A 22,770-nucleotide genomic window follows, 5' to 3' on the forward strand; every position below is an offset into this window, starting at 1 on the left:
CTGCTCTCTGAGCCTAGCTGTTTTCTTGCAGACATTTCATTAACCCACTAGATAACATCATCAGTGTTAAGAAGGAGTGGGATTAGAAGAGGAGGAGGAGGACTTCTTGGTGCTCTCTGAGCAGGTGTTTTAGTAGCCAACTAGGTAATATCATCAGTGCTAGAAGGGAGAGGAGGAGGAGGAGGAGAACTGTGGGGTCCTTGGTGCTGAGACTGGCTGTTTTCTTGCAGACCTTTCATTAACCCACTAGATAACATAATCAGTGTTAAAAAGGAGTGGGATTGGAGGAGCAGGACAAAGACAACTTGATGCGGTTGAACTTAGTTATTTCCTTGCAAACATTTCAGTATCCAACTAGGTAACATCATCAGTGCTAGAAGAGAGTGGGGTTTGTGCAGCAGAGGAGGAGAAAAGAGGGAGGGGAGGAGCAGAAGGAGAAATGGGGGAGGAAGAGGAGCAGGAGCGGGGCAACTATGGAATCCTTGGTGCTCTGCAACCTTGCTTTTTTTCCTTACAGACATTTCATTACCCAACTAGGTAACATCATCTGTTACTAGGAGGGAGCAGGATTGTGATTTGTTAACAGTGGCAATATTACTATTGTATGTGAATGGCCAGCCCATTCGCCTATCGTAGTAACATAACAAAGAGCTTTTGTTTATATTAGCTATCCCTTATCAATACCAAGGTGGCGCAGTGGTTAAATGCAGCACTGCAGGCTGACTGCTAGATCAGCAGTTCAGCGGTTCAAATCTCACCGCCTCAGGGTTGACTCAGCCTTCCATCCTTCCGAGGTGGGTAAAATGAGGACCCGGATTGTTGTTGGGGGCAATATGCTGACTCTGTAAACCGCTTAGAGAGGGCTGAAAGCCCTATGAAGCGGTATATAAGTCTACTGTTATTGCTATTATTATTATTGCTATTGCTATTTATCATATTAAAAATAAAAAAACGGACACATTCTCGGAATATTTATTTATTGGAGCATGTAAAAAGAACAACGTGCACCTCAATGGATATTAATATCAATATTTTTCATGGAAGGGGAGTGGATGATTTTGTTCAGCAAAACATAAATGAGAAGAGCAGGGGAAGGGGTGGAAAATGTCTCTGCGCCCCCAGGGCCACATTTCCCTCCTCTGAACCCCAAAATCTTAGAGCCCCCCCAAATGGGAGAAGACTTGCAACGTCTTTCAGCCCAGTCAGGCAGAATTGGGGGGGGCATCCTTGGCATCTGGCCAAGGAGAGCATCTCTTGCGAAACCGAAACCGAAACCCAAAACCCCATCTCTGCCCTTCTCCGACCCCAGAAATGCTGCCACCCAACAGACGCCCGCGGGCGCCGGGTTGGCCTCGGCCGCCCTTCCCTCCCGACCCATGTTGCTCCGCCCCCGATGGCTCTGGATGATGGGCGGGATTGGGAATCGAGCCTGTGGGTGTCTGTGAAGATCCGCTCTATCCTTTCTCGTCCTACTCTATGGTCCTTCCCCTCCTAACTCTATATGCCGGAAGCGGGAGGCGCGGCGACCGGAAGCAGAGGCCGGGGGCTTCCGGGTCTGGCTCCCCGAGTGCTGGGCAAGGAGGCTGGCGGAGGAGGGGGCGAAGGACGCGCGGCGGGGTCGCCTGGGCAGGCCGCCCGCCATGTGAGGCTGTTTCTCCGGGGCAGGTGAAGGGCCGGCTCTCGCTGTGGGGGGGAGGTCCACTCCAGGGAATGGGGTGGGGAAGGGAGGGGCGCCTTTAACTCCGGGAGAGCCTCCCTAGGCAGGAGCAGTCTACCGTCCTAGCGCTGGCGACCCTCTGGAGGTGAGGTTTGGATGTGAGACGCGTCTGCCTGGCAAGAGGAGGACGGAGGAGAGGCAGGGAGGGGAGCAGGCTGCCCAGTCAGATGCCCTGGCTGGTTGTTTTTTATTTATTTATTATTATGTCTATATATATATATATATGTGTGTATGTATGTATGTATATATGTATACTATTATTATTTACTTTATACACGAAACTCAGGCAATTCATTTAAAAATGTATCACAAATATAATTGGCGCTGATGTTGATATGGGTTGCTGCCAGCATCCTAGGTATCAACATTATTATTATTATTATTATTATTATTATTATTATTATTATTATTATTTAATCTTTGGTGAGATTCACAGCCTTTGGGGCTGGTTGGTAGCTCAACAGCTCGAGTCCTAACCAAGGACCTAGGAACTGTTAAGGTAACTGTTAAGGTTGTTGTTGTTGTTATTATTATTATTATTATCATTATCATTATTATTATCATTATCATTATTATTATATACTTTATTCATTAAACGTGAAACTCAGGCAACTGAACATTTAAATATATATCACAAATATCATGGACTGATTATATCATTATTATTATTTATTACACTCATTTTTTATCCTACATTTATGACTTTGTAAGTCATTCAAGGCAGAGGGCAATATTTAATGCTCCTTCCTCCTCCTCCTGTTTTCTCCACAACACCCACCCTGTGAGGTGGACTGGGCTGAGAGAGAGAGGGAAGGACTGGCTCAAAGTCACCCAGCTGGCTTTCATGCATAAGGCTAGAACTCTCCATCGCCTGGCAATTGGTCCAAAGTCATCCAGCCAACTTTCATGCCTTAGGCAAGATTAGAACTCACCGTCTCCTGGTTTAAGCTTGGGGGGGGGGGTCTTACCATTAGACCAAACTGGCTCTCTTGAAACTCCCCCCCCCATAGGAGAGCTGTCTGTTTCATTCTGAGTTGGGGGGCTATAAAAGGGACTCTTGTAGCTCAGGGTTGAAATGAGGGGTCCTTGGTGCTCTCTGAGTTCAGCTGTTTCCTTGCAAATCTTTCATTACCCAACATCAGCAATGCTGAAGTAGATGTGGGGTTTTTTTTGCAGACGTTTCGTCACCAAACTAGGTAACCTCATCAGTGCCAGAAGGAAGTGGGATGTGTGGAGAACAGGAGGAGGATTGTGGCGTCCTTGGTGCTCTCTGAGCTTAGCTTCTTTCCTTGCAAACTTTCCATTACCTCGGCCATGCTGTTTTTTCTGGGTGCCTTCTCAATTCGCAAAGCTGCAGATTTTTCCTTTTAACCCTCTTAAAACCGGGCGCTCTCTTCTCTCTTGCAGTTCGCTGATGAAATGGAGCCGGGGGCGACTTCTTTCCGCGTCGAATTCCCTGATTTCTGCAACACCGTCCTGCAGAAGCTCAATCAGCAGCGCCAGCAAGGCCAGCTCTGCGATGTCTCCATCGTGGTCCAGGGTCATCTCTTCCGAGCCCACAAAGCCGTCCTGGCCGCCAGCTCCCCTTACTTTTGCGATCAGGTGCTCCTGAAGAATAGCCGGCGGATTGTCCTTCCCGATGTCATGAACCCCAGGGTCTTTGAGAACATCCTCCTCTCGACTTACACGGGCCGGCTCGTCATGCCCGCTCCGGAAATCGTTAGCTACTTGACGGCGGCTAGTTTCCTCCAGATGTGGCACGTGGTGGACAAATGCACGGAGGTGTTGGAAGGAAACCCTTCGGTCCTTTGCCAGAAGCTGAACCGGAGCAGCGACCACCAGTCTCCCAGCAGTAGTAACTACAACGGCCTGGCGGAAAGCTTTGAGCTGGGTGCAGCAGGCCATTCGGATTTCCACAAAGCGCAGGAATTGCGGGACGGGGAAAACGAAGAGGAGAGCTCCAAGGATGAGCTGTTGTCTCAACTGACCGAGCACGAATACCTGCCTAGCAATTCCTCGACGGAACACGACCGCTTGAGCACCGGGATGACTAGCCAGGACGGAGAAGAAGGGGTCAGCGACAGTACTGATTACCAGTACGCCCGGCCTCATTACAGCAAGCCCAGCATTATGTCTCACAAACGGTGGATCCACGTCAAAACGGAGAGGTTCGTCCAAGATTGCGAAGGAGTGGAGATGCACGGCGCCTACGATGAGCACCAGGTCTCCGAGTCGGTGAACGCCGTGCAGCGAGACCACCCTGTCGAGACCAGCATTGTGGAAGATCTCCGGGTCAACGACAGGAAGGTGGAAATGGAGTTTGGAAACCCGGCCAACGAAGGCAGCTACGACGAGCAAGTGGACTTCTACGGCTCTTCCATGGAAGAGTTCTCCGGGGAAAAGAACGACGGGACGCTAAGCCTCCAGAGACCGGAGGCTTCGGGTTACGGGGAAAGCTTAGATCTTCCCTCGGGGATCAAGGAAGAAAATGCCCTCGCTGGCTTTTCGACCACCGACAAACTTTACCCTTGCCAGTGCGGCAAGAGCTTCACCCACAAGAGCCAGCGGGACCGTCACATGGGCATGCACCTCGGACTCCGGCCGTACGGCTGCGGCGTGTGCGGGAAGAAATTCAAAATGAAGCACCACTTGGTGGGCCACATGAAAATCCACACCGGCATCAAGCCGTACGAGTGCAACATTTGCGGGAAAAGGTTCATGTGGAGGGACAGCTTCCACCGGCATGTCACCTCCTGCACCAAATCTTACCAGGCCTGCAAAATGGAACAGAATGCTGCTAAAATGAACTAGAAGCGGACGGATGGACGGGGTGGGACGGACGGTTAAATCGGATGAGCGATTGTGTCGTGCCGCCTTGATCCGAACACGGCTTATTTGGACCAAGCGGGACAGCCGGTGTCTCCCACGGCTTCGTTCCTGAGGCCTTGCTGCTTTTCGAGGTGGCGGGGTTCCAAATAAACTCTGGGGTGAGCCCAGTCCCCTCTCTTAAGGTGCCCCTCCCCTGAGGCTGCAAAACAGACCAGCAAATTGGCATAACGGTACTTTCTAACCTATTTAACAATTACCGCTATTTTATCCGTGCTTTGGGTTCTCTCCAAAAGGAAGGTCCAGAGTGCTTTTTGCTTTGAACTCCTCTCAAGGGAATGTCGCTCAACATTTTAAGGGTTCAGCGGGAACGTAGGTGAGATGGGGCTCCCGGCGAGGTGGCGGTTTCCGTTGGTGGCGCTCCCCGGTTAGCCCTTGAATTTAAGCTGGTAATGTAGAGGTTTGGGGCACTTGCTTGCTGATAACCAAAGGGTGAGTGAGTGGCTTCATTTTTCTCCCAACGCACATTGCTAGATAATTTTCAACTGCGAGACTATTATCATCATCATCAAATTATTAATATTATTATCATCATCATCAAATTTATTTGCTGCCCATCTGGTGGTTCGAGGCGACTCTGAGCCAGAGGAAGACGTTCTGCCCAACTTCCCAATTTCAAGATCTGTCCAGTTTTATGAGTTGCATTGACTGGTGGCCCTTGTGTGTCTTTTTTTTTTTTAATGTGATATGTGGCGACGAACACTTTAAACCCTCACTTTCTCGCCCTCCCCTCGTGCCTCACGCCATAGTCAATCAAACCAGCCTCTTCTTTTGACTGGGCATTTATGTGTGTTCCCCCAGCGGTGCCCCTCCCTTAGCGCAGATGCCGGTTTTTTTGAGTCTATATTTTTAACAGTCTGCTCTAAAACCAGAAAGCAAATCACCTTGCTTCCTGGGGGTGGGGGTTGCAGATGTGTTCGTAGTAGCCTCTGCATTAGCTTTATTAGCAGCCAGGCTACAAAACCTGTTTCAAACTCCACTTGGTCAAAAAATAAATAGCATCCTTAAAGCTATGCCCATATTCGGGGAGTTTCTAAATCGGATGCTTCTCCTCCACAGTGGATGTGTCTTTTTTTTAAAGCTGCAGATTAATTTCGTAATCCAGAAGGGGTTCCAGATCATTAATAAATAACCGAGGTTCTTCCTCACCCTCAATCATCGTTCAGGAGGGAGGCGGGTTAAAATGGCCAACACATTTGTGTTCCTCCCCATCTGTGCCTTCCCTTGGCAAAATCCCTGTCCTGTAGTCTTAATCCAAGTTTCCACCTTTAAACCTTGGAGAGAGAGAAAAAAAAAGGTGAATCTGCACTCCTTGTTTAGGTAGGGTGTTTCTCAATCTTTTAAAGATGTGTGTGTGGGGGGGGGGGGACTTCAACTCCCAGGATTCCTGTCGGCTGGGGAATGCTGGGAATTGAAGTCCATTCATGTTAGAATGCAGACTAACAGAGTGAAAAGACTTCCAAGATTCAGAGATCACAACCTAGATCAGTGAGGGTCAACCGTTTTCGGCACTGAGTGGCGAAGCTGTTATGCACATGGGTGTGTGCCATAGCAACAGAAACCCGCCTAATAGCATGCCTATTTTTTAACTGTTTGGGGCCGTTTTCCAGGTTTCTGAAGAAAGCTGGCTTTGACTTGGTCTAAGGGTGGCACTGCAACCTAAGTGTCTCCCTTAATTAAATATGCCCCCCCCCTCTTCTCCCGTGTTAAATACGTTAAAACCTACCGAGTGTTGAGGTCCTTTGGTCTTTCCTCCCCTCTCCCCTTTCAATGTCTCCACTAAGGCACTTCTTCCGCTAACCACAGGCACTTAAACGGCCCACATCAAGTGCCGACCACGGATTCACCCCGCACCTTTCGCTAAAAATGGCTGCCACTTGACTTGAACCCCCGGCGAACACGTTAACTCCGCAGGGAACTTTTTTTTGCCAACACTGTAACTTGCTAATGTACAGAAGCACTTTGTATTTAAAGCAAAAAAACAACAAAAAAGTATAATATTTTTTAGAATGTTGTATATAGACAAGCATATCTATATATAGGTATATATAGTTATATATATATAGATATATTCATATTCCCTCTGGTTTAATTTCTAATTCACGTCGTTTGGTCTGGTTTTTCTCGTTTCTCGTTTGAAATTTTATAAGGATGAGAAGTTTTTTGTTTACACAAGGGTGGGTTTGGGGGGTTTTTTTGGGAGAGGGGAAGGAAAAGTAAGATCCTAAGGATCTGGTTTTTAAAATTTTGTTTCCAAAATCAAACTGAAGCAAAAAAAAAAATATGTCACTGCCTTAGAATGTTCTGGGAAGCCTTTTCTCTAATCTCCCAAAATCTCCACGATAGATGATAGATAGATAGATAGATAGATAGATAGATAGATAGATAGATAGATAGATGATAGATAGATAGATAGATAGATAGATAGATAGATAGATAGATAGATAGATAGATAGATAGATAGATAGATAGATAGATGATAGATAGATTAGGAAAAGTTAGCTCCTACACAATTGGAAGACATCAAGACAGGTCAAAATGCCAGAGGTTTAATCCATGGGGGATGTGATTTAATGTAGAAAAGGGTTGTGTACTACTAACCTAATGCTTCTCTTGGCCTGAGGTTGACTGTGGAAAGTTTGAAGAACTAGGATTCTGGATGGTATAGAAAGAATGTCAACCATCTAGCTGATGGTTGTCCCAAAGGCGATTTTTTTCCAAAACTGGACTTCCTTGGGTGTGTTTCCCCCCACCCCTTGAAAATGTTTCGCCTCTGATCCTAAAAGCTTCTTGGGTAAGAACTAAAGTTGCTTCTTGGATGAGACGTGGGACATTTTCAGCGGGGGAAACCCCCCCACACACAAGAAAGTCCAGTTGCCTTTTGAAAAACACCTTTGGCAATTGCTTGTGCACTTTTTAACATGTTGCTAACATGCTGCGTAGCTTGAGATAGGAACAGAAGACACGATTCTTCCTTGTTTCCAAGCGTTGGAATAAAAACTAAATAAATCTTCGTCCTCTGCCGGCAACAGTTCCAGGCAGAATTTATATGCAATTGATAGCCCTCTCCTTCTCCTCTAGGAGTGATCCAGATGCCAGTTGCAATTAAGAAAAACTAGCCCTAAAAAACATAGAAGTAAGTTATTTCCACTTAGGCTAGGGTCCTGTGCGTGGTAAGGGGAAGAGAGGATGCCTTCTCTGGTGCTGGAACTAAATTCCCTTTCTACATCTTTGTGAGTGACTTTTGTCTTGCAACCAATCCAGAGAAGGACACTTGTCACTTTTCAGCATCCTATGCAGGGGCCAATGTGGCTTTGTGGGATAATTGTACATTTTGGGTTTTGCTAACGCAACTAAATTTCCTCTTCCTTTTTACAAGGAAGGGAACGCCCCACAAATTTTACCTGCGCTTCGTTTTTGGCAATCGTCGTTTTCTTTTCAGATAATCTGCTGCTAAGCTTGGAGGGGGGGGGGTATCATTTCCCCCCTCCATTACTGGTGCAATTTGGATAGTAATCCATACTTTGCTCTCCTGCTCGTTTGCAAAGGCAAAAACTGCTGGGTTTGGGGAATCTGTTCTTATTTCTTAATCCTTAAAGGATGCGAGGGGTATTAACCACAGGCCCACCCATCCCCTAACCCAGCGTGTTTCACGAATCCGAGACTGTAAATACGATCTTGTAAAATTCACATTGGCATTTTTTTTTTTAAAGGCATCTATGTTAAACGTGTTTTTTTGGGCAGATAACTATTTCTAAATCTGAGAGTCTATTTTTTTAAAAAAAGAAAGTTACTTGTTTTATTTAGGATAGTGGAATACTAAAAAAAAAAAAAAGCATCCAGAAAAGATTTGTGTTCCTTTTGTTTTTGTTTTTAATTCAGCTATGGATGAGTAGAATTGAAGAGTTTAGCTGCTAAGCCCCAAGCGGGGGGGAAAGAGAGTTGGAGGATTTAAATGTATATTAACATTTTTTATGTGTTGCTTTGACATGCTTCTCCTTTGCTTGATAAGTTGGTTATTGCTGCTTCCCCCCCACCCCTTCTTATATCTCCCCTTCTGATTTTCCTCCATATTTCTAGAATAAATGTGATTGGAGGCCTTTTTTTTTTTTGCAAACAAGTAAACCTCCTCCATTCCACTACAAACTTTTGCCCGTTAAAGCATTGTCACTTATAATATTTAGGATTGATCCGTGAACTACTATGTATCACAAAGGTGGGAGGTAGAATTCTGCTGTCCTTTATTGTGTACAGCATGGTTTATGTGACATCCCTGTTTCTTTGTTTTCTTCTTATAGAAGAGTCTGTTGTTCTTTTGTATAACATGTTTTAATAAATGTTATCGGTATTTTGCTAAGCGTGTTTGTTTGCCCAAAACGTGGGTGGGAACGAGTTTGATTGTTGCTGATTTCTGAATAAATAGGAACCCGGTTTAGAATAGAATAGGATAACAGAGTTGGAAGGGACCTCGGATGTCTTCTAGTCCAACCCCCTGCTTGGGCAGGAAACCCTACACCACTTCAGACAAATGGTTAGCCATCATCTTAAAGGCTTCCAGTGTTGGAGCATTCACAACTTCTGGTTGTGTTACCCTGTTATAGTAGTAGCAATAGAAATAGCAGTTAGACTTATATACCGCTTCATAGGGCTTTCAGCCCTCTCTAAGCGGTTTACAGAGTCAGCATATTAACCCAACAACAATCCGGGTCCTCATTTTACGCACCTCGGAAGGATGGAAGGCTGAGTCAACCCTGAGCCGGTGAGATTTGAACAGCCGAACTGCAGAACTGCAGTCAGCTGAAGTAGCCTGCAGTGCTGCGTTTAACCACTGCGCCACCTCGGCTCTTTTACCCTAAGAGAATGTGATGTCCGTATAGTGTTGCTTCCATTGAGAAATCAAATGTGGGAAGGAAACACTCTTCACCCTCACTCCAAAACCATCAAGAGGAACTCCAGGGGTGGTTGGTGACTTCCAAACGACAGTGTCAGCATTCCAAGTATCATGTAGAATTAAATCAGAGTCCAAGGCAAAACGATCCTTTTGGTTCCAATTTAATAAAGCAGACATCTTAGGCACATCTGTGTTAATCCCAATACTGGAAATGACATCAGAATTCCCCCCAGTTAAAAGTTCATGATCTTGTCCTCACACCCACAATCCATCACATGGTCCAATCTTCTTCCATGCTGGCATCCACACCCAGCTGCTTCCAGTCAGGTATACTGGTGCGGAGACAAAGGATGACCTTGGCTTCTAGTAAAGAATGAAAAACAATACATTCTACAATCCTACTCCTTCTATTCCCCTCTCCCATCGACTATACTAATGAAACAGCATAATGAAATAAGAGAAAGTGTGGCAGGCCAAAATTCTAAAACGAATATAATTGCAGGCCTGACAGGTGTGCAACTCGATGCCCCACCCCTCTTAGACGTGCGTTATACACATCCCACACTTGTGCAAAGGGCCAGTGCTTCGGTCCCTTATAAAAGTCGGTGGGAATCGCCCGACAGGAAGGAGCTGAAGGCCACTTGGGGTTCAGTCCAGTCAATTTCACACCGACGGAAAGCTTTAGCAGGGTGCCACCTCTTAACGACCGGCGGTCATTGGCGCTCGGCTGAACCCGGGCCATCACAACAGACGTAATTGAATCCTTTTCAACAAGAGTATCCGAATTCAGACATTTATTTTCAGAAGGGGTAACCAAATCTATCCCATCTCCGAGAGGCTTGGCCCTGCCTACAGCTGTCATAACTGACTTTGGCCGGAGCGAATGTTTGCTTTCCAAACAAAACAGCCACACTCGGGCTTAAATACTTTAGCCTCTCGACTGAATTCCCTTTAAATTCAATCCCCACTCAGGAAAAAAAAATCTCTTTCGATCTAAAAAGAAGGAACGTGTTTCTTTTCAGACACGGAAAATAGCACGCACCTGGTACCTGTGTCAAATTATTCCCCTTGTGTTTCACAGGTACGCCCGGCTTCCATCAAACGTGCAAAAATTAACCGGCACTTGCAAACCTCTCCTTTCACAAACCTTGTTCACAAACCCTTAAATGGAGGCGGAACGGAGACCAAGATAGAAACAGAAGAACGAATGAATTAACTGCTTTGTGGCTGTTTTCCTGAAGCCCCTTCAACCATCATTGACTTTAAAAGCATACCTTGTACAGGTAGTCTTTGGCGGGGTGGGGGGTGGTGATCCCATGACCCTGGGACATGGGACCGTCATAAATAGAAGTCAGCCGCCAATCGTTTGAATTTTCTTTTTCAAAAAGTTTTTTTTATTTTTTCATTTTCATAATACGTAATCACATGTATACTATTACATAGCCAACATCATATTGTATTATTAAATGTTTACATCGGTTCATCTTAACATCAACTCCCAAAAACAATTATTGGCTCTTCTTCTCTCCATGCACCATATTTGTACCTTAAACCATCACTTCCTTCTCCCTCTCTCCTCCCTACCTCCTTTCTTCCCTCTGTCATCCTTCTCTACTTCCCCTTCCTCTCTCCTTCTTCTCTCTCCCCTTTCCACTCCTCCTTTCTCTCCTCCTCTTCCCCTCTCTCCTATCTCTTCTTCCCTTCCCTCTCGCCTCTACTTCTCACTCTTCATCTCATTTACCTGGTGTATTTCAGCTTCTGAGCAAGCTCCGTTTTATGTAGATGGTATTTCCTTTTCAATATACATATTTAATTTTTTTAAACTTAAATTTTAAAAAAAATAGAACAAAAAAGTATGCACATACAGTCATTGTATTTTTAATCTCCCCCCCCCCCCTGCCAGCCTAATTTTGGCCGAGATGTAGACCTGCTTACAATTCCCAGCTATTCTCATCATTATCTTTAAATAATTATGCATTCTTACATAAATAGGAGTCAGCTGCCAAGCGTTTGAATTTTTTTATTTGTAAAAGAATTTTTTTATTTTTGAATAAACGCAGACAAACAAAACACAAAAAGCGTTTGAATTTTGATCACGTGGTGACCAAGTAACTTATGAAAAACGTTTCCTAAGTCACGTTTGAACGGACGCTAAATGAACTCTTTACGGCGCAACTTTGAACCGGTCACTAAGCCAACCATTATAAGTCAAGTACCACCTGTGTATAACAACAGTGAACATTATTTATCCATACTTCTCAATTTGGAAGGAAGAAAAGTCTTTTTTTTTTAAACTTTATTCTTATTTTTATTGAAAATTTTTAGAAAAAAAAACTTTTGCAGATGTTTACCTCCCCCCCCCCCGCCCTCCCCACCTGAACCCCCCCTCACCTTCCCCCCCCCCTGACTTCCCAGAACAAATACAGGGTATAAATCTTTAACAAAGATGTTCTAAAATAAACTTAAAGAAAGTTAGTATCATCTTCCATTTGAGCTTTAACTCCTCTTTTGTTAGGCTAACTCTAAACAGATTATATCATTCCTTGTTTCTTCAGTCATAAACTATCTGGAATTTCTTAGTCCTGTATTTATTTTGAATATAGTCAATCCATCTTCTCCACTCCAGTTTATATTTTTCATCTGAGTGGTCCTTAAGATATGCTGATATTTTAGCCATCTCTGCTAAGTTTGTTACTTTAAATGTCCATTCTTGAATAGTAGGCAAATCTTCCTTCTTCCAGTATTGCGCCACCAACAGTCTTGCTGCTGTTATTAAATACAGAATCAAGTTAGTCTCTATAACAATTACAGTCAGTAGTTATACCTAACAAGAATAACTGAGGGGTAAACTTTATCCTTTTTTAAAGAACATTTTGCATAATCCACCATATTTTTATCCAAAATGCTTTTACCTTTTTACAAGTCCACCATATATGGTAATATGTAGCATCGAGACAATCACATCTCCAGCATTTAGGTTGTAAATACGGATGCATACAAAAGTCTTTTATTTTTAAAGCCTGCATGCAACTTCTTTTTATTTTACAAAAAGCAGGTTTTTTTTAATTATCCTACCCCAAAAGATAATAAAGAGTCCAGAGCACAGAGGTCGGGAAATGTAAACACCCTCCATGTACCTTAATGTGCCAAGGCAGAGTGACTTGTGAGGTTATTAAGCCCACTCCACACACACACCCCTAATCTCTCCTGGGGGAATCCGAAGCCAGGGAGAGTTTATGATTCTAAGAACATGACGCTGGGCTGAATCAGTTCATAAACTTTAGACACCTCCCCAATGACCCCTCCCCCAAATTAAAAAAAAAACCCTTCCAATTAACCCCCCATAGCCCTAGCAGAGGGGAAAGGGGTCAGCAGAACGAAAAACGTGATTTTTGCACCCACCAAAGTGAGGCCAGAAAAAGAGGTTCATTCCAGATGCATTCCAGATGCCGACTGACTGCCGGCTGCCAGCAATTTGGCAGGTCGAATCTCAGCACCAGGTTCAAGGTTGACTCAGCCTTCCGTCCTTCCGAGGTGGGTAAAAGGAGGACCCGGATTGTTGGGGGGGGAAGAGGCTGGCTTTGTAAACCGCTTAGGGCTGTAAAAGCACTGTGAAGCAGTATATAAGTTTACACATTGATCTGTATAACTAATTTTTTTTTAAAAAATGTATGGTCCTATGCTTTACCATCCTTGCTTCTGTGTCACTGAAGGACAGAACGGCTAGGATCCTGGATGACTGTGGGTCACTGCATTTGAGGACAGCAGCATCCTCTCTTGACCCCTGGCCCCCATCGAAAAAAATCAGATTTATGCAAGAACTGATGGGGTGTGAACCTAAAATGCCTTTTGTGCAGGTGGATTTGATACCAACCTCCCCAAGAATGGAAACTGACCTTAATTGAAGCTAACCTTAATCCTCTCAATTATTATTTTATTTATATTACATTACATTACAATTAGACTAGACTAGAATAGAAATATGGAATAGAATAGAAATATGGAATGGAATAGAATAGAAATATGGAATGGAATAAAATAGAAATATGGAATGGAATAAAATAGAAATATGGAATGGTAGAGAATAGAATAGAATAACAGAGTTGGAAGGGACCTTGAAGGTCTTCTAGTCCAGCCTCCTGCTTAGGCAGGAAACCCTATATCACTTCAGACAAATGGATATCCAACATCATCTAAAAACTTCCAGTGTTGGAGCATTCACAACTTCTGGAGGCAAGTTGTTCGACTGGTTAATTGTCCTCACTGTCAGGAAATTTATTCTTAGGTCTAAGTAGAGTAGAGCAGACTAATAGTATACTATAATTATATAATTATATTTATTATTAAATTAATTATATTATCACAACCACTTTAGGTTTAGGTTTAATGCAAAATGAGATTAGACCTGCTGGGAGCAGGACACCGAAATGCCCACTAGGGGCGCAAGGGAGTCGATGTGCGAGGCTAACGCCGCCTCTTCACGCGCATGCGCCCTTGCTTTTGGCTCCCCCACCCGTCGAGGGGGCGAGGCCTCGGCGCTTCCGTTTTTTCCACGCTCCCCCTCTCCACCGCCTATGGCGCCCCGGAAGCGGAATCTGCGCGTCCGTCCTCCTCCCTCCCTCCCCACCCCAGCAGGAAGGGTTCGCTTCCGGGTGCCGCTGGCTGAGGGGGCAAAGCGGCGGCGGCGGCACTCGGGGCAGGGCCGAGCTCCCTCCGGCGGGCCCGCCATGTGAAGAGACCCCGACGCCCCTCAGGTGAGGCGGGGAGAGGAGGGCAGCTGCCGGGCGGCTTTGGGGGGGGGGGCTTTTCTTTCCGGCTCCTTCCTAGTGGGGCGCCCCCCCGTCCCTTCCCTCGAGGGAGGTTTCCTTTTGTTTCCATCCTTTCCTCCCTCGCTTTGTATGCGACCCCGGGCAGCCAATGTAGCGGCTGCCTCCCGCTCGCTCCCCCACGACAACCACCACCCTGCGAGGAGGGCTGGGCTGGAAGGGAGGGAGGGGACTGGCCCAAAGTCACCCAGTCGGCTTTGATACCTAAAGTGGGACTAGAACTCCCTGTCGCCTGGGGATTGGCTAAGTCAACCGACTAGTTTTCATGCCTAAATCAGGACTAGAACTCCCCGTCGCCTGGTGATTCGCCCAAATCACCTAGTTGGCTTTCCTGGCTAAGGTGGGACTAGAACTCACCATCGCCTGGTCATTGGCTAAGTCAACCGATGAGTTTTCATGCCTAAATCAGGACTAGAACTCCCCGTCGCCTGGAGATTGGCTAAGCCAACCGACTAGTTTTCATGCCTCAAGCAGGACTAGAAGTCCTCATCGCCTGGAGATTGGCTAAGTCAACTGACTACTTTTCATGCCTCAAGCAGGACTAGAACTCCCCGTCGCCTGGGGATTGGCTAAGTCAGCCAACAAGTTTTCATGCGTAAGATAGGACTAGAAGTCACCATCGCCTGGTGATTGGCTAAGTCAACCGATGAGTTTTCATGCCTAAATCAGGACTAGAACTCCCCATCGCCTGGAGATTGGCTAAGCCAACCGACTAGTTTTCATGCCTCAAGCAGGACTAGAAGTCCCCATCGCCTGGAGATTGGCTAAGTCAACTGACTACTTTTCATGCCTCAAGCAGGACTAGAACTCCCCGTCGCCTGGAGATTGGCTAAGTCAACCGACTAGTGTTCATGCCTAAATCAGGACTAGAACTCACCGTCACCTGGGGATTGGCTAAGTCAACCGACTTGTTTTCATGCCTAAATCAGGACTAGAACTCCCCATCGCCTGGGGATTGGCTAAGTCAACCGACTAGTTCTTATGCCTTATTTATAGACAGCTGTAGAGAAACTGAGGTGGTGATAAGGTCGGTAAAGAAAACTGCACAGGTAGCCCTCAACTTACCACTACAATTGAGAATGTACGTGGCTAAGTGAGACATGTTAAGTGAGTTTTGCCCCGTTTTGTGACTTTTCTCGCCACATTTGTTAAGTGAATCACTGCAGTTCTTGGTGACGCAGTTGTGAAGTGAATCTGGCTTCCCCATTGACTTCGCTAATCAGAAGATCACAAAAGGGGGGAGGGAATTACCATCACCCCCGGACCCTGCAACCGTCATAAATATGAGTCATTATCGTGTGAAAAACAATCGCGTCCCTTTTTTTCCCAGTGCTCTTGTTAACTTAGAGCAGTTGTTCTTCGTTGATGTTTTTATGTAAGAAAGTTTCAGTGTACTTTTTTCAGTTTATCAATATGATTGAACTGAAAAAGCACATTGAATCTTTTCTCATATAAAAACATCAACACGCAACATGGGCAATCACGGATAAGCAAGCTGGTTTAATAGGGCAGGTCTCCTTGTCATGCCTTAGCAGTAAAAATAAAAGTCCTTTTTCATGTAAAGGGGATTCTTTCTTCACAACAATGGCTCACAAATACCATTTTAAGGTTCGGTTTATGGCATCTGCTTGCACTGACGTGCGTACCTGGGATACATTCTCTCTTTTATAGGCCTCCAGAAATGGTATTTGCAGACTTGTAAAATATGTGGACGTTTAAATAAAAGCAAGGTACATACGTTCAAAGTTGCTTTATCTACTGTGAACATTGATTTTGCTCACATGGGCTCCGCAAAACCGAAATGCACTGTTATGAAATCCTTCATCCACTCTAAAATTATAAAGCTTTTTTTTGCACATACCTTTCCTCATTCTGTAATCTTTCCACCTTGCTGCTTTTTAAAGATATATTGAATACAATTTAAAAGTTATGGCTGATTAAAATTCCAGGGAATTACAGTGAAAGACAGTTTGGAGAGGCTGCTAATGTATGCTTCTTTAAAAAGTGAGGTGGCCGGAATAAAAATGAGATCATCATCATCTTCTTTTTTTAAATCTCACGATTCAGAGGGATGAGGCTGCATCTGCATTGGAAGACAAGAGAATAAATTAAATTCCATCCCAATTAGCAAGTTTGCTGTCGCTGATTATCAGCAGGGTGTGCCAAGTCATATCACCAGTGGCTCGGCAAGAGAAATTATTGCCAATTTTTCTCTGATTTATCTCTGCGACATTCGATCCTAGGGGTGGAGGCAGATGTAGGGTCTCCTGCTTGGGCAGGGGGTTGGGCTAGATGACCTGCAAGGTCCCTCCCAACTCTATAAATCTGTTACCGTTGTTAGTCTTCTGGAAGGGTTGGGAGGGACGTAAGTTGTTCTTCTGTTTACTAAGAAGGTTCAAATGGTTGAGAAATTGTGTTTTTTGGAGTCACGAGAAGGAAGGAAATTGCAAGATTGTTTGTCTCTTAAATGTTGCGTGACCTGCTAGTGTACATCAACAGTCCTTGGGGTCAGCTGTCCATACAGCCTTCTATCAGGCAATGTACTTCCATTCCATGCTGGAAGTGTCTACTGGATTGATGGCAGATTCCACCCCCTCCTTGTTCTCTGCTCTCTTATCTGTCCATCTTTTTCAGTCATCAGATCTCCCTGTGTTATTTTTCATTGTTCATTTTATTGTTCTGTTGTCTTCTGTTCTGAGCGGCAGGGTGGCCTACAAGTAACTTTCACTCGAGAGGCTCAGAGTTCAATTCTAGCAGCGACAGTTGTTTCTCTATCAGGGCGCAGAGAGAAAATATCTGCTGCGAACTCTGCATAGGCTTCAGGAAGGGCATCCAGCCAGTAAATGCTCAGCCTGATTACGCAGATTGCAAGGTCGTAAAAAGATGTATGTATGTATGTAAAGGTTCTCCTCTCATATATGTGCTAGCCGTTCCCGACTCTAGGAGGCAGTGCTCATCTCCTGTTTCAAAGCCAAAGAGCCTGCGCTGTCCAAAGACGCCTCCGTGGTCATGTGGCCAGCATGATTAAACCCCAAAGGCGCACAGAACACTGTTACCTTCCCACTTGCATTTTTGACTTGCTTTCGAACTGCTAGTTGGCAGAAGCTGGGACAAGTAATGGGAGCTCACTCCATTACGCGGCGCTAAGGATTCGAACCGCCAAACTGCTAACCTTTCTGATCGACAAGCTCAGCCACTGAGCCACCGCATCTCGTGTGTGTGTGTGTGTGTGTGTGTGTGTGTGTGTGTATGATGCAGTGGTGGGTTTCAAAAATTGTTCGAACCTACTCTGGGTGTGGCCTCCTTTGTGGGAGTGGCTTGCCACCCATGTGACCGGATGGGAGTGGCTTGCCGCCCATGTGACCAGATATGAAGATGCCGACAACACTTGTCAGAACCACCTTAAATTGCCTCACACACAGCACTGGCATGCATAAGAATATGATGTAAACTTGTTTTTTAAAAGGCATCTTTGGTTTGCATTAAAACAACTTCAACACACGCAATGTTCTGATTGCACCACAAACGCAGTCGTCATCCTTACCTCTCACAGAGGCACTGAGTTTTATAATATGAGCATGATAGTGTAGAATAATCATATCCAAGGACCAGTGGTGGGTTTCAAAAAACTTTGGAAGCTCTTCTGTAGGTGTGGCCTGCTTTCCGAGTCCACTGGTGGAACCTCTTCTAACCGGTTCGGTAGATTTGACGAACCGGTTCTACCGAATAGGTGCGAACTGGTAGGAACCCACCTCTGGTATGATGTGTGTGTGTGTATTCTGGTTGTAATCTTTTTATTTCTTCATTTTTACTGTTGTAAGCCACTTAGAGTAGTTCTGCGGCGAGATAGGCAGCAAATAAATGTAACAAATAAATTAGTTCCTCTGTTTTTTGCACTCTTAGTACAGCCAGCACGACTTCTAATGGGTTTATTAATTCCCAGTATTTGAAGAAGAGACTCAATGTGCTAATTTGAAGACGTGTGAATAGTTCTGGGTGGTGCGAGTTAACTCATGCCCGATTGCAGTATCAAGCCGCAGTCCCTCCCACAATCAAGCAACTCCATGTTAGGGGAATTAATTCTCTCCCGCTTCGCACCACTTCAAATGTGCCATGTCTCATGAATATAATTTGCTCTTTTGAATCCCGGGTAAAACTTGCCACCTCTTGGTATTTTTATTCTCATCAACTTGCAGATCATATGCGGCGCCAAGTTAAACATCGCATCCCTTGCCCCAAACAGCTGGTGGGTGGGTGGAGGGTTTCTTTTTCTTTCACCCCCCAATGCCGTGCATTTTCAATTCCGATTCCGTGAACGCTCCGTTTTGTGTCCTTTTTTTTGCAGGTTATACCTTGGGCCAGGAGACATGGACAGCAGCAGCTTCATCCAGTTCGACGTTCCCGAGTACAGCAGCAGCGTCCTGAGCCAGCTGAACGAACTCCGCCTGCAGGGCAAGCTTTGCGACATCGTCGTGCACATCCAGGGCCAGCCCTTCCGAGCTCACAAAGCCGTCCTTGCCGCCAGCTCTCCCTACTTCCGCGACCATTCGGCGTTGAACACCATGAGCGGCTTGTCAATCTCCGTCATTAAAAACCCCGCCGTCTTCGAGCAGCTGCTTTCTTTTTGCTACACTGGAAGGATGTCTCTGCAGCTGAAGGATGTGGTCAGCTTCCTCACTGCAGCCAGCTTCCTCCAGATGCAATGCGTCATCGACAAGTGCACCCAGATCCTGGAAAGCATCCATTCAAAAATCAGCGTCGGGGAAGTCGACTCGGTGACAATCGGCGGCGAAGACCCCCTGGAGAACCACAACGGCCTGAAGGAGAGCGGCTACTTCGCCAACCCCATTGAGATTTCCCCTCCTCCCTACTGCGTTCAGGGCCGCCCGCCGACTTCAGGGAACGATCTCCGAATGGAAACGACGCCGACCAACGCGCTCCGCGGCCACCTGCAAGAAGAAGGCCACTCGGACCGGGGTAGCAGCGGTAGCGTTTCGGAGTACGAGATTCAAGTCGAAGGAGACCCCGAGCAAGCGGAGCTGATCATTCGAGAGAGCCAGGCTGCCGAGGTGAAAGTCAAAATGGAAAAAAATGACCGGCCCAGCTGCTCAGATAGCTCCTCGCTTGGTGACGACGGATACCACACGGAAATGGTGGACGGAGAACAAGTGGTGGCCGTTAACGTCGGATCCTACGGCTCTGTCTTGCAAAACGCTTTTTCCTATTCCCAGGGAGCCTCGCAGTCGGCTAACGTCTCCGAATCCTTCAGCAGCCTGAGGAGCTCCGGCAGTTCGAGGTCCATGCTCGGCTCCTACCGAGGCCGTGGGCGCCAAAAGCGGGTCTCTGCCAGTCACTTGCACAGCGACGTTTCCAGCCTGGTGTCGGGAGCCGACAGCGAGCCTTCCGCCCATCCAGCAGGCTACGAGAGCAGCCCGCGGGAGAGGAATTCCAGAGGCCACTGGTATGCCTACAGCGAACGGCTGATCTGCATCTACTGCGGCAAGTCCTTCAACCAGAAGGGCAGCCTCGATCGGCACATGAGGCTGCACATGGGCATCACGCCCTTTGTGTGCAAGTACTGCGGGAAGAAGTACACCCGCAAGGATCAGCTCGAGTATCACATCCGCGGCCACACCGACGACAAGCCGTTCCGCTGTGAAGTCTGCGGGAAGTGTTTCCCTTTCCAAGGGACCTTGAACCAGCATTTACGGAAGAATCATCCCGGCGTGGCCGAAATCCGAAGCCGGGTGGAATCGCCCGAAAGAACAGAAGTCTATATGGAACAGAGGGACGACGATGCTTCCGCTCCCGAGACTCTGGATTATACCATGGATGTGCACACCCCCGATTAAAAACAGCCAAGGCTGTTCCTCTTGCCATGCAGCTGGAGCAAAGCACACGTTCCTTCTTCGTTTCTTCGATCGGTTTCACGAGAGTTATAATTGCGATATCCCCCCCCCCCCCCCTAAATTTTAGCCGTTCTTGCAGGCGTGTTTCCAAAATGAAAAGCTGCTTGTTTTGTTTGCAAAGAAGCAGGGTGAGTTCTATTCCCCAAAAACCATCCAAGGAAATGATGTGCTCGCCGGTGGGGACGAGCTTTTGTTAGATGTGATGACAACAGGGGATAGTGCAGGCTGGTTCACCAACCCAACACCTCACGTTGTGTTGCGGGGAGCCGGCGAGCAGGCAGACGTCCTCAGATGCGAGTCTCATTGCAGTCAATAGGACTTAATTTCAATTTGATCGAAGTGGCATAGCTCGAAAGCTATAAATATGCCTCCCAGCTGTGCTCGTTTTATTTTGTCATATGACAACAGTGGGTTCAAAAAGGGGTGTTTTTTTTGTTTCTTTTCTTTGTGGAATAACTATTTCGATAGCTTTGAATTTTATATAATATATATACATATATATATATATATATAAACACTTATAAAAGGTTAGGTTTTTTTTTTCCTCTTCTGGTTGGTGAGGGGTGAATGTAGAATATCTTAAATAAATTTTAAAAAGAACCCTGTTGATAAGGCTTTCAAATTTATAAGCCTGGTTTTTCCCTTTGTGCAAATAGGATATCCAGAAACAAGCAAAGTGCAACTTTTTCTTTTACTGTAACTTTGCTTTATAGCGTATAAAAACCAAATGCCATAAATGTATTAATTTGGTTTTTTTTTGTCTAGAATCCAAACTGGGCAACTTTGGTGCTGACCTCCCCTCTTTTTTATAGGAACAAACAATGTATTGTTATATTAGCCAATGCAGAATATAGGATTGTGGTTTTAACTATTTTTTACTCTGTTCAGAATCTACCTTCATTTCGTACTGTAAAAAGGCAGACCGGGTTAAATCATGTTTTACATTCATCGCTCTGGATAGTTAACAGTCAGCTTAACAGTGGATTTTTTTAAAAAAAGGTTGTTGTATTTGAATCTACAATATTTCAGTGCAGTATTTGTAATGGACCTCTTCAGGTACATTTTAACTTCATACTCTACGTGTTTTCAAATGAAACGGTTGATTTTTTAAAAACTTTTTTTGTAATGATGTTATATGGGAAACGATGAGCAATATATCCTATTGTATTAGAGAGGCTTCTTTTAGCTTCTCCATAACAGTGGCTAAATCAGTATTTTTCACAAAGAGCCAATAACAAATATCCTCTTTTCTCTGCTTTTCAGACGTTTGATAACTTTCAAAAGTGGTGCTAACTTCTCCTCCTCCTTACTCTACAGCATTCGAAAATGTGAAACTTAAAACTTAAAAAAAAACAAAACTTTTTACTTTTCCGCTTAGATTTTGCTTTCCCAGAAACAGACCTCAAAGAGTATAAGCTGGCAAACTTGACTGTATTAAAGGGAGGGGAAAAAGAGAATTCTACACAGTGGGGGAAATGACAGATTTTGTTCAAGTATGTTGTTGCTTTGACGTGTGGTGGGATGGGCCGCTTTTTGATCGGTGCCCGGGAAACGTGAGTGTCCCAAATTACTCTCCTTGCTGGATTTATTAGTGGCTGTTTTGATTTCTGATAACAGAGGTGTAGACAGGAGGGTTGATCAGGTTGAGCAAAATAAGATTGGTGGTGCTTCGTTTGAAGGATGCTCAGGATTCAAAGCTTCTCAGTCATCCAGGTCATGGTTGTTCCAAATGTGTTTTTTTTTTTCAAGAGGCCAGTGGGACTCTCTGGTTTTTCAGAAACTCCAGTGGCCTCTTGAAAAAACACCCGTGGGACGCTTCAGTTTTCTCTGTCTACGTGCCTCTAACCCTTGGCAACACAGCCATGCTATTCCTAGTTAAATGAAATGACGGTTTCTCCGATCACCTTAATGTACGCTGTGCACCTCTCGGCCGAATCTGCCAGGGTGCATGGCCACTGGATTTTTAAGGGTTTCTATACCGTGGCGTGTGCTGGCGTTTCGATCTCAGCCTTCGCTTTTTAATTCCAGGGTGATCCCTTAAAGCTTCTTCACAACTGTGAATTTATTTATTTTTTTAATTTTTGGAAGGCCTGGCTTTTCTCAAACGAGGGTCCGTGATCCGCCGTCGGGATTCATTCCATTCGGCGGAGGCAACCCGCCAAAAGAGATACGTGAATATCGTGGTTTTTTTAAACACTGAAAGAAACAAGCCGGGCTAAATGTGGAGGGAAGCTAAGGCAGGTCGGCTCCGAAAATTCCCTTCCAAAGGGAGTGCAGGCAACATCTGCAATCTTGCAATCTTTTTTTTTTTCTTCCTGAATTGCGGGTTAAAAAAACCAGCTTGGTTCCACAGGGGTCGTGAAGATGTATGTATATATATAGAGAGAGAGACTTAAGGAAAGCAGAGAATAGATCTTTGCAGTGTTTTAGGGAGAAATGTGTCATTACAGCAGTGTAAAAAAATCTGAAGGACATCACGTCTACTCCGCGAGTGGAGTTTAATGTAGGTAAAGGTAAAGGTTCCCCTCGCACGTATGCGCT

The 22,770-nt window shown here is 45.5% G+C and overlaps 2 protein-coding genes across 3 annotated transcripts; both read left to right on the forward strand.

Moving 5' to 3' along the window:
* The first annotated feature begins 1,529 nt into the window (after positions 1 to 1,529).
* Positions 1,530 to 11,127, forward strand: ZBTB43 (zinc finger and BTB domain containing 43). Of its 2 annotated transcripts, XR_015695488.1 has the most exons (3): positions 1,530 to 1,665; positions 3,125 to 4,776; positions 10,576 to 11,127. XR_015695488.1 is itself a non-coding variant. In XM_087704738.1 (2 exons), exon 2 carries the CDS (start codon positions 3,137 to 3,139, stop codon positions 4,526 to 4,528), a length of 1,392 nt encoding a protein of 463 aa, XP_087560864.1. In that variant the 5' UTR covers positions 1,530 to 1,665; positions 3,125 to 3,136; the 3' UTR covers positions 4,529 to 5,961. The 2 variants fall into 2 exon arrangements, 1 of the variants encoding a protein (XP_087560864.1); XM_087704738.1 differs by lacking the exon at positions 10,576 to 11,127 and having other exon boundaries at positions 3,125 to 5,961.
* A 3,018-nt stretch (positions 11,128 to 14,145) lies between these two features.
* ZBTB34 (zinc finger and BTB domain containing 34) lies at positions 14,146 to 20,276 on the forward strand. Its single transcript, XM_087704739.1, has 2 exons — positions 14,146 to 14,248; positions 18,666 to 20,276. The coding sequence occupies exon 2, from the start codon at positions 18,688 to 18,690 to the stop codon at positions 20,170 to 20,172; it is 1,485 nt and encodes a 494-aa protein (XP_087560865.1). The 5' UTR covers positions 14,146 to 14,248; positions 18,666 to 18,687; the 3' UTR covers positions 20,173 to 20,276.
* The last annotated feature ends 2,494 nt before the right edge of the window (positions 20,277 to 22,770 follow it).

The sequence above is a fragment of the Thamnophis sirtalis genome, unplaced genomic scaffold, assembly GCF_051295495.1.
Source record: "Thamnophis sirtalis isolate CommonGarterSnake01/CBP01778 unplaced genomic scaffold, rThaSir2_p1.2 scaffold_2, whole genome shotgun sequence".
NCBI lineage: Eukaryota > Metazoa > Chordata > Lepidosauria > Squamata > Natricidae > Thamnophis > Thamnophis sirtalis.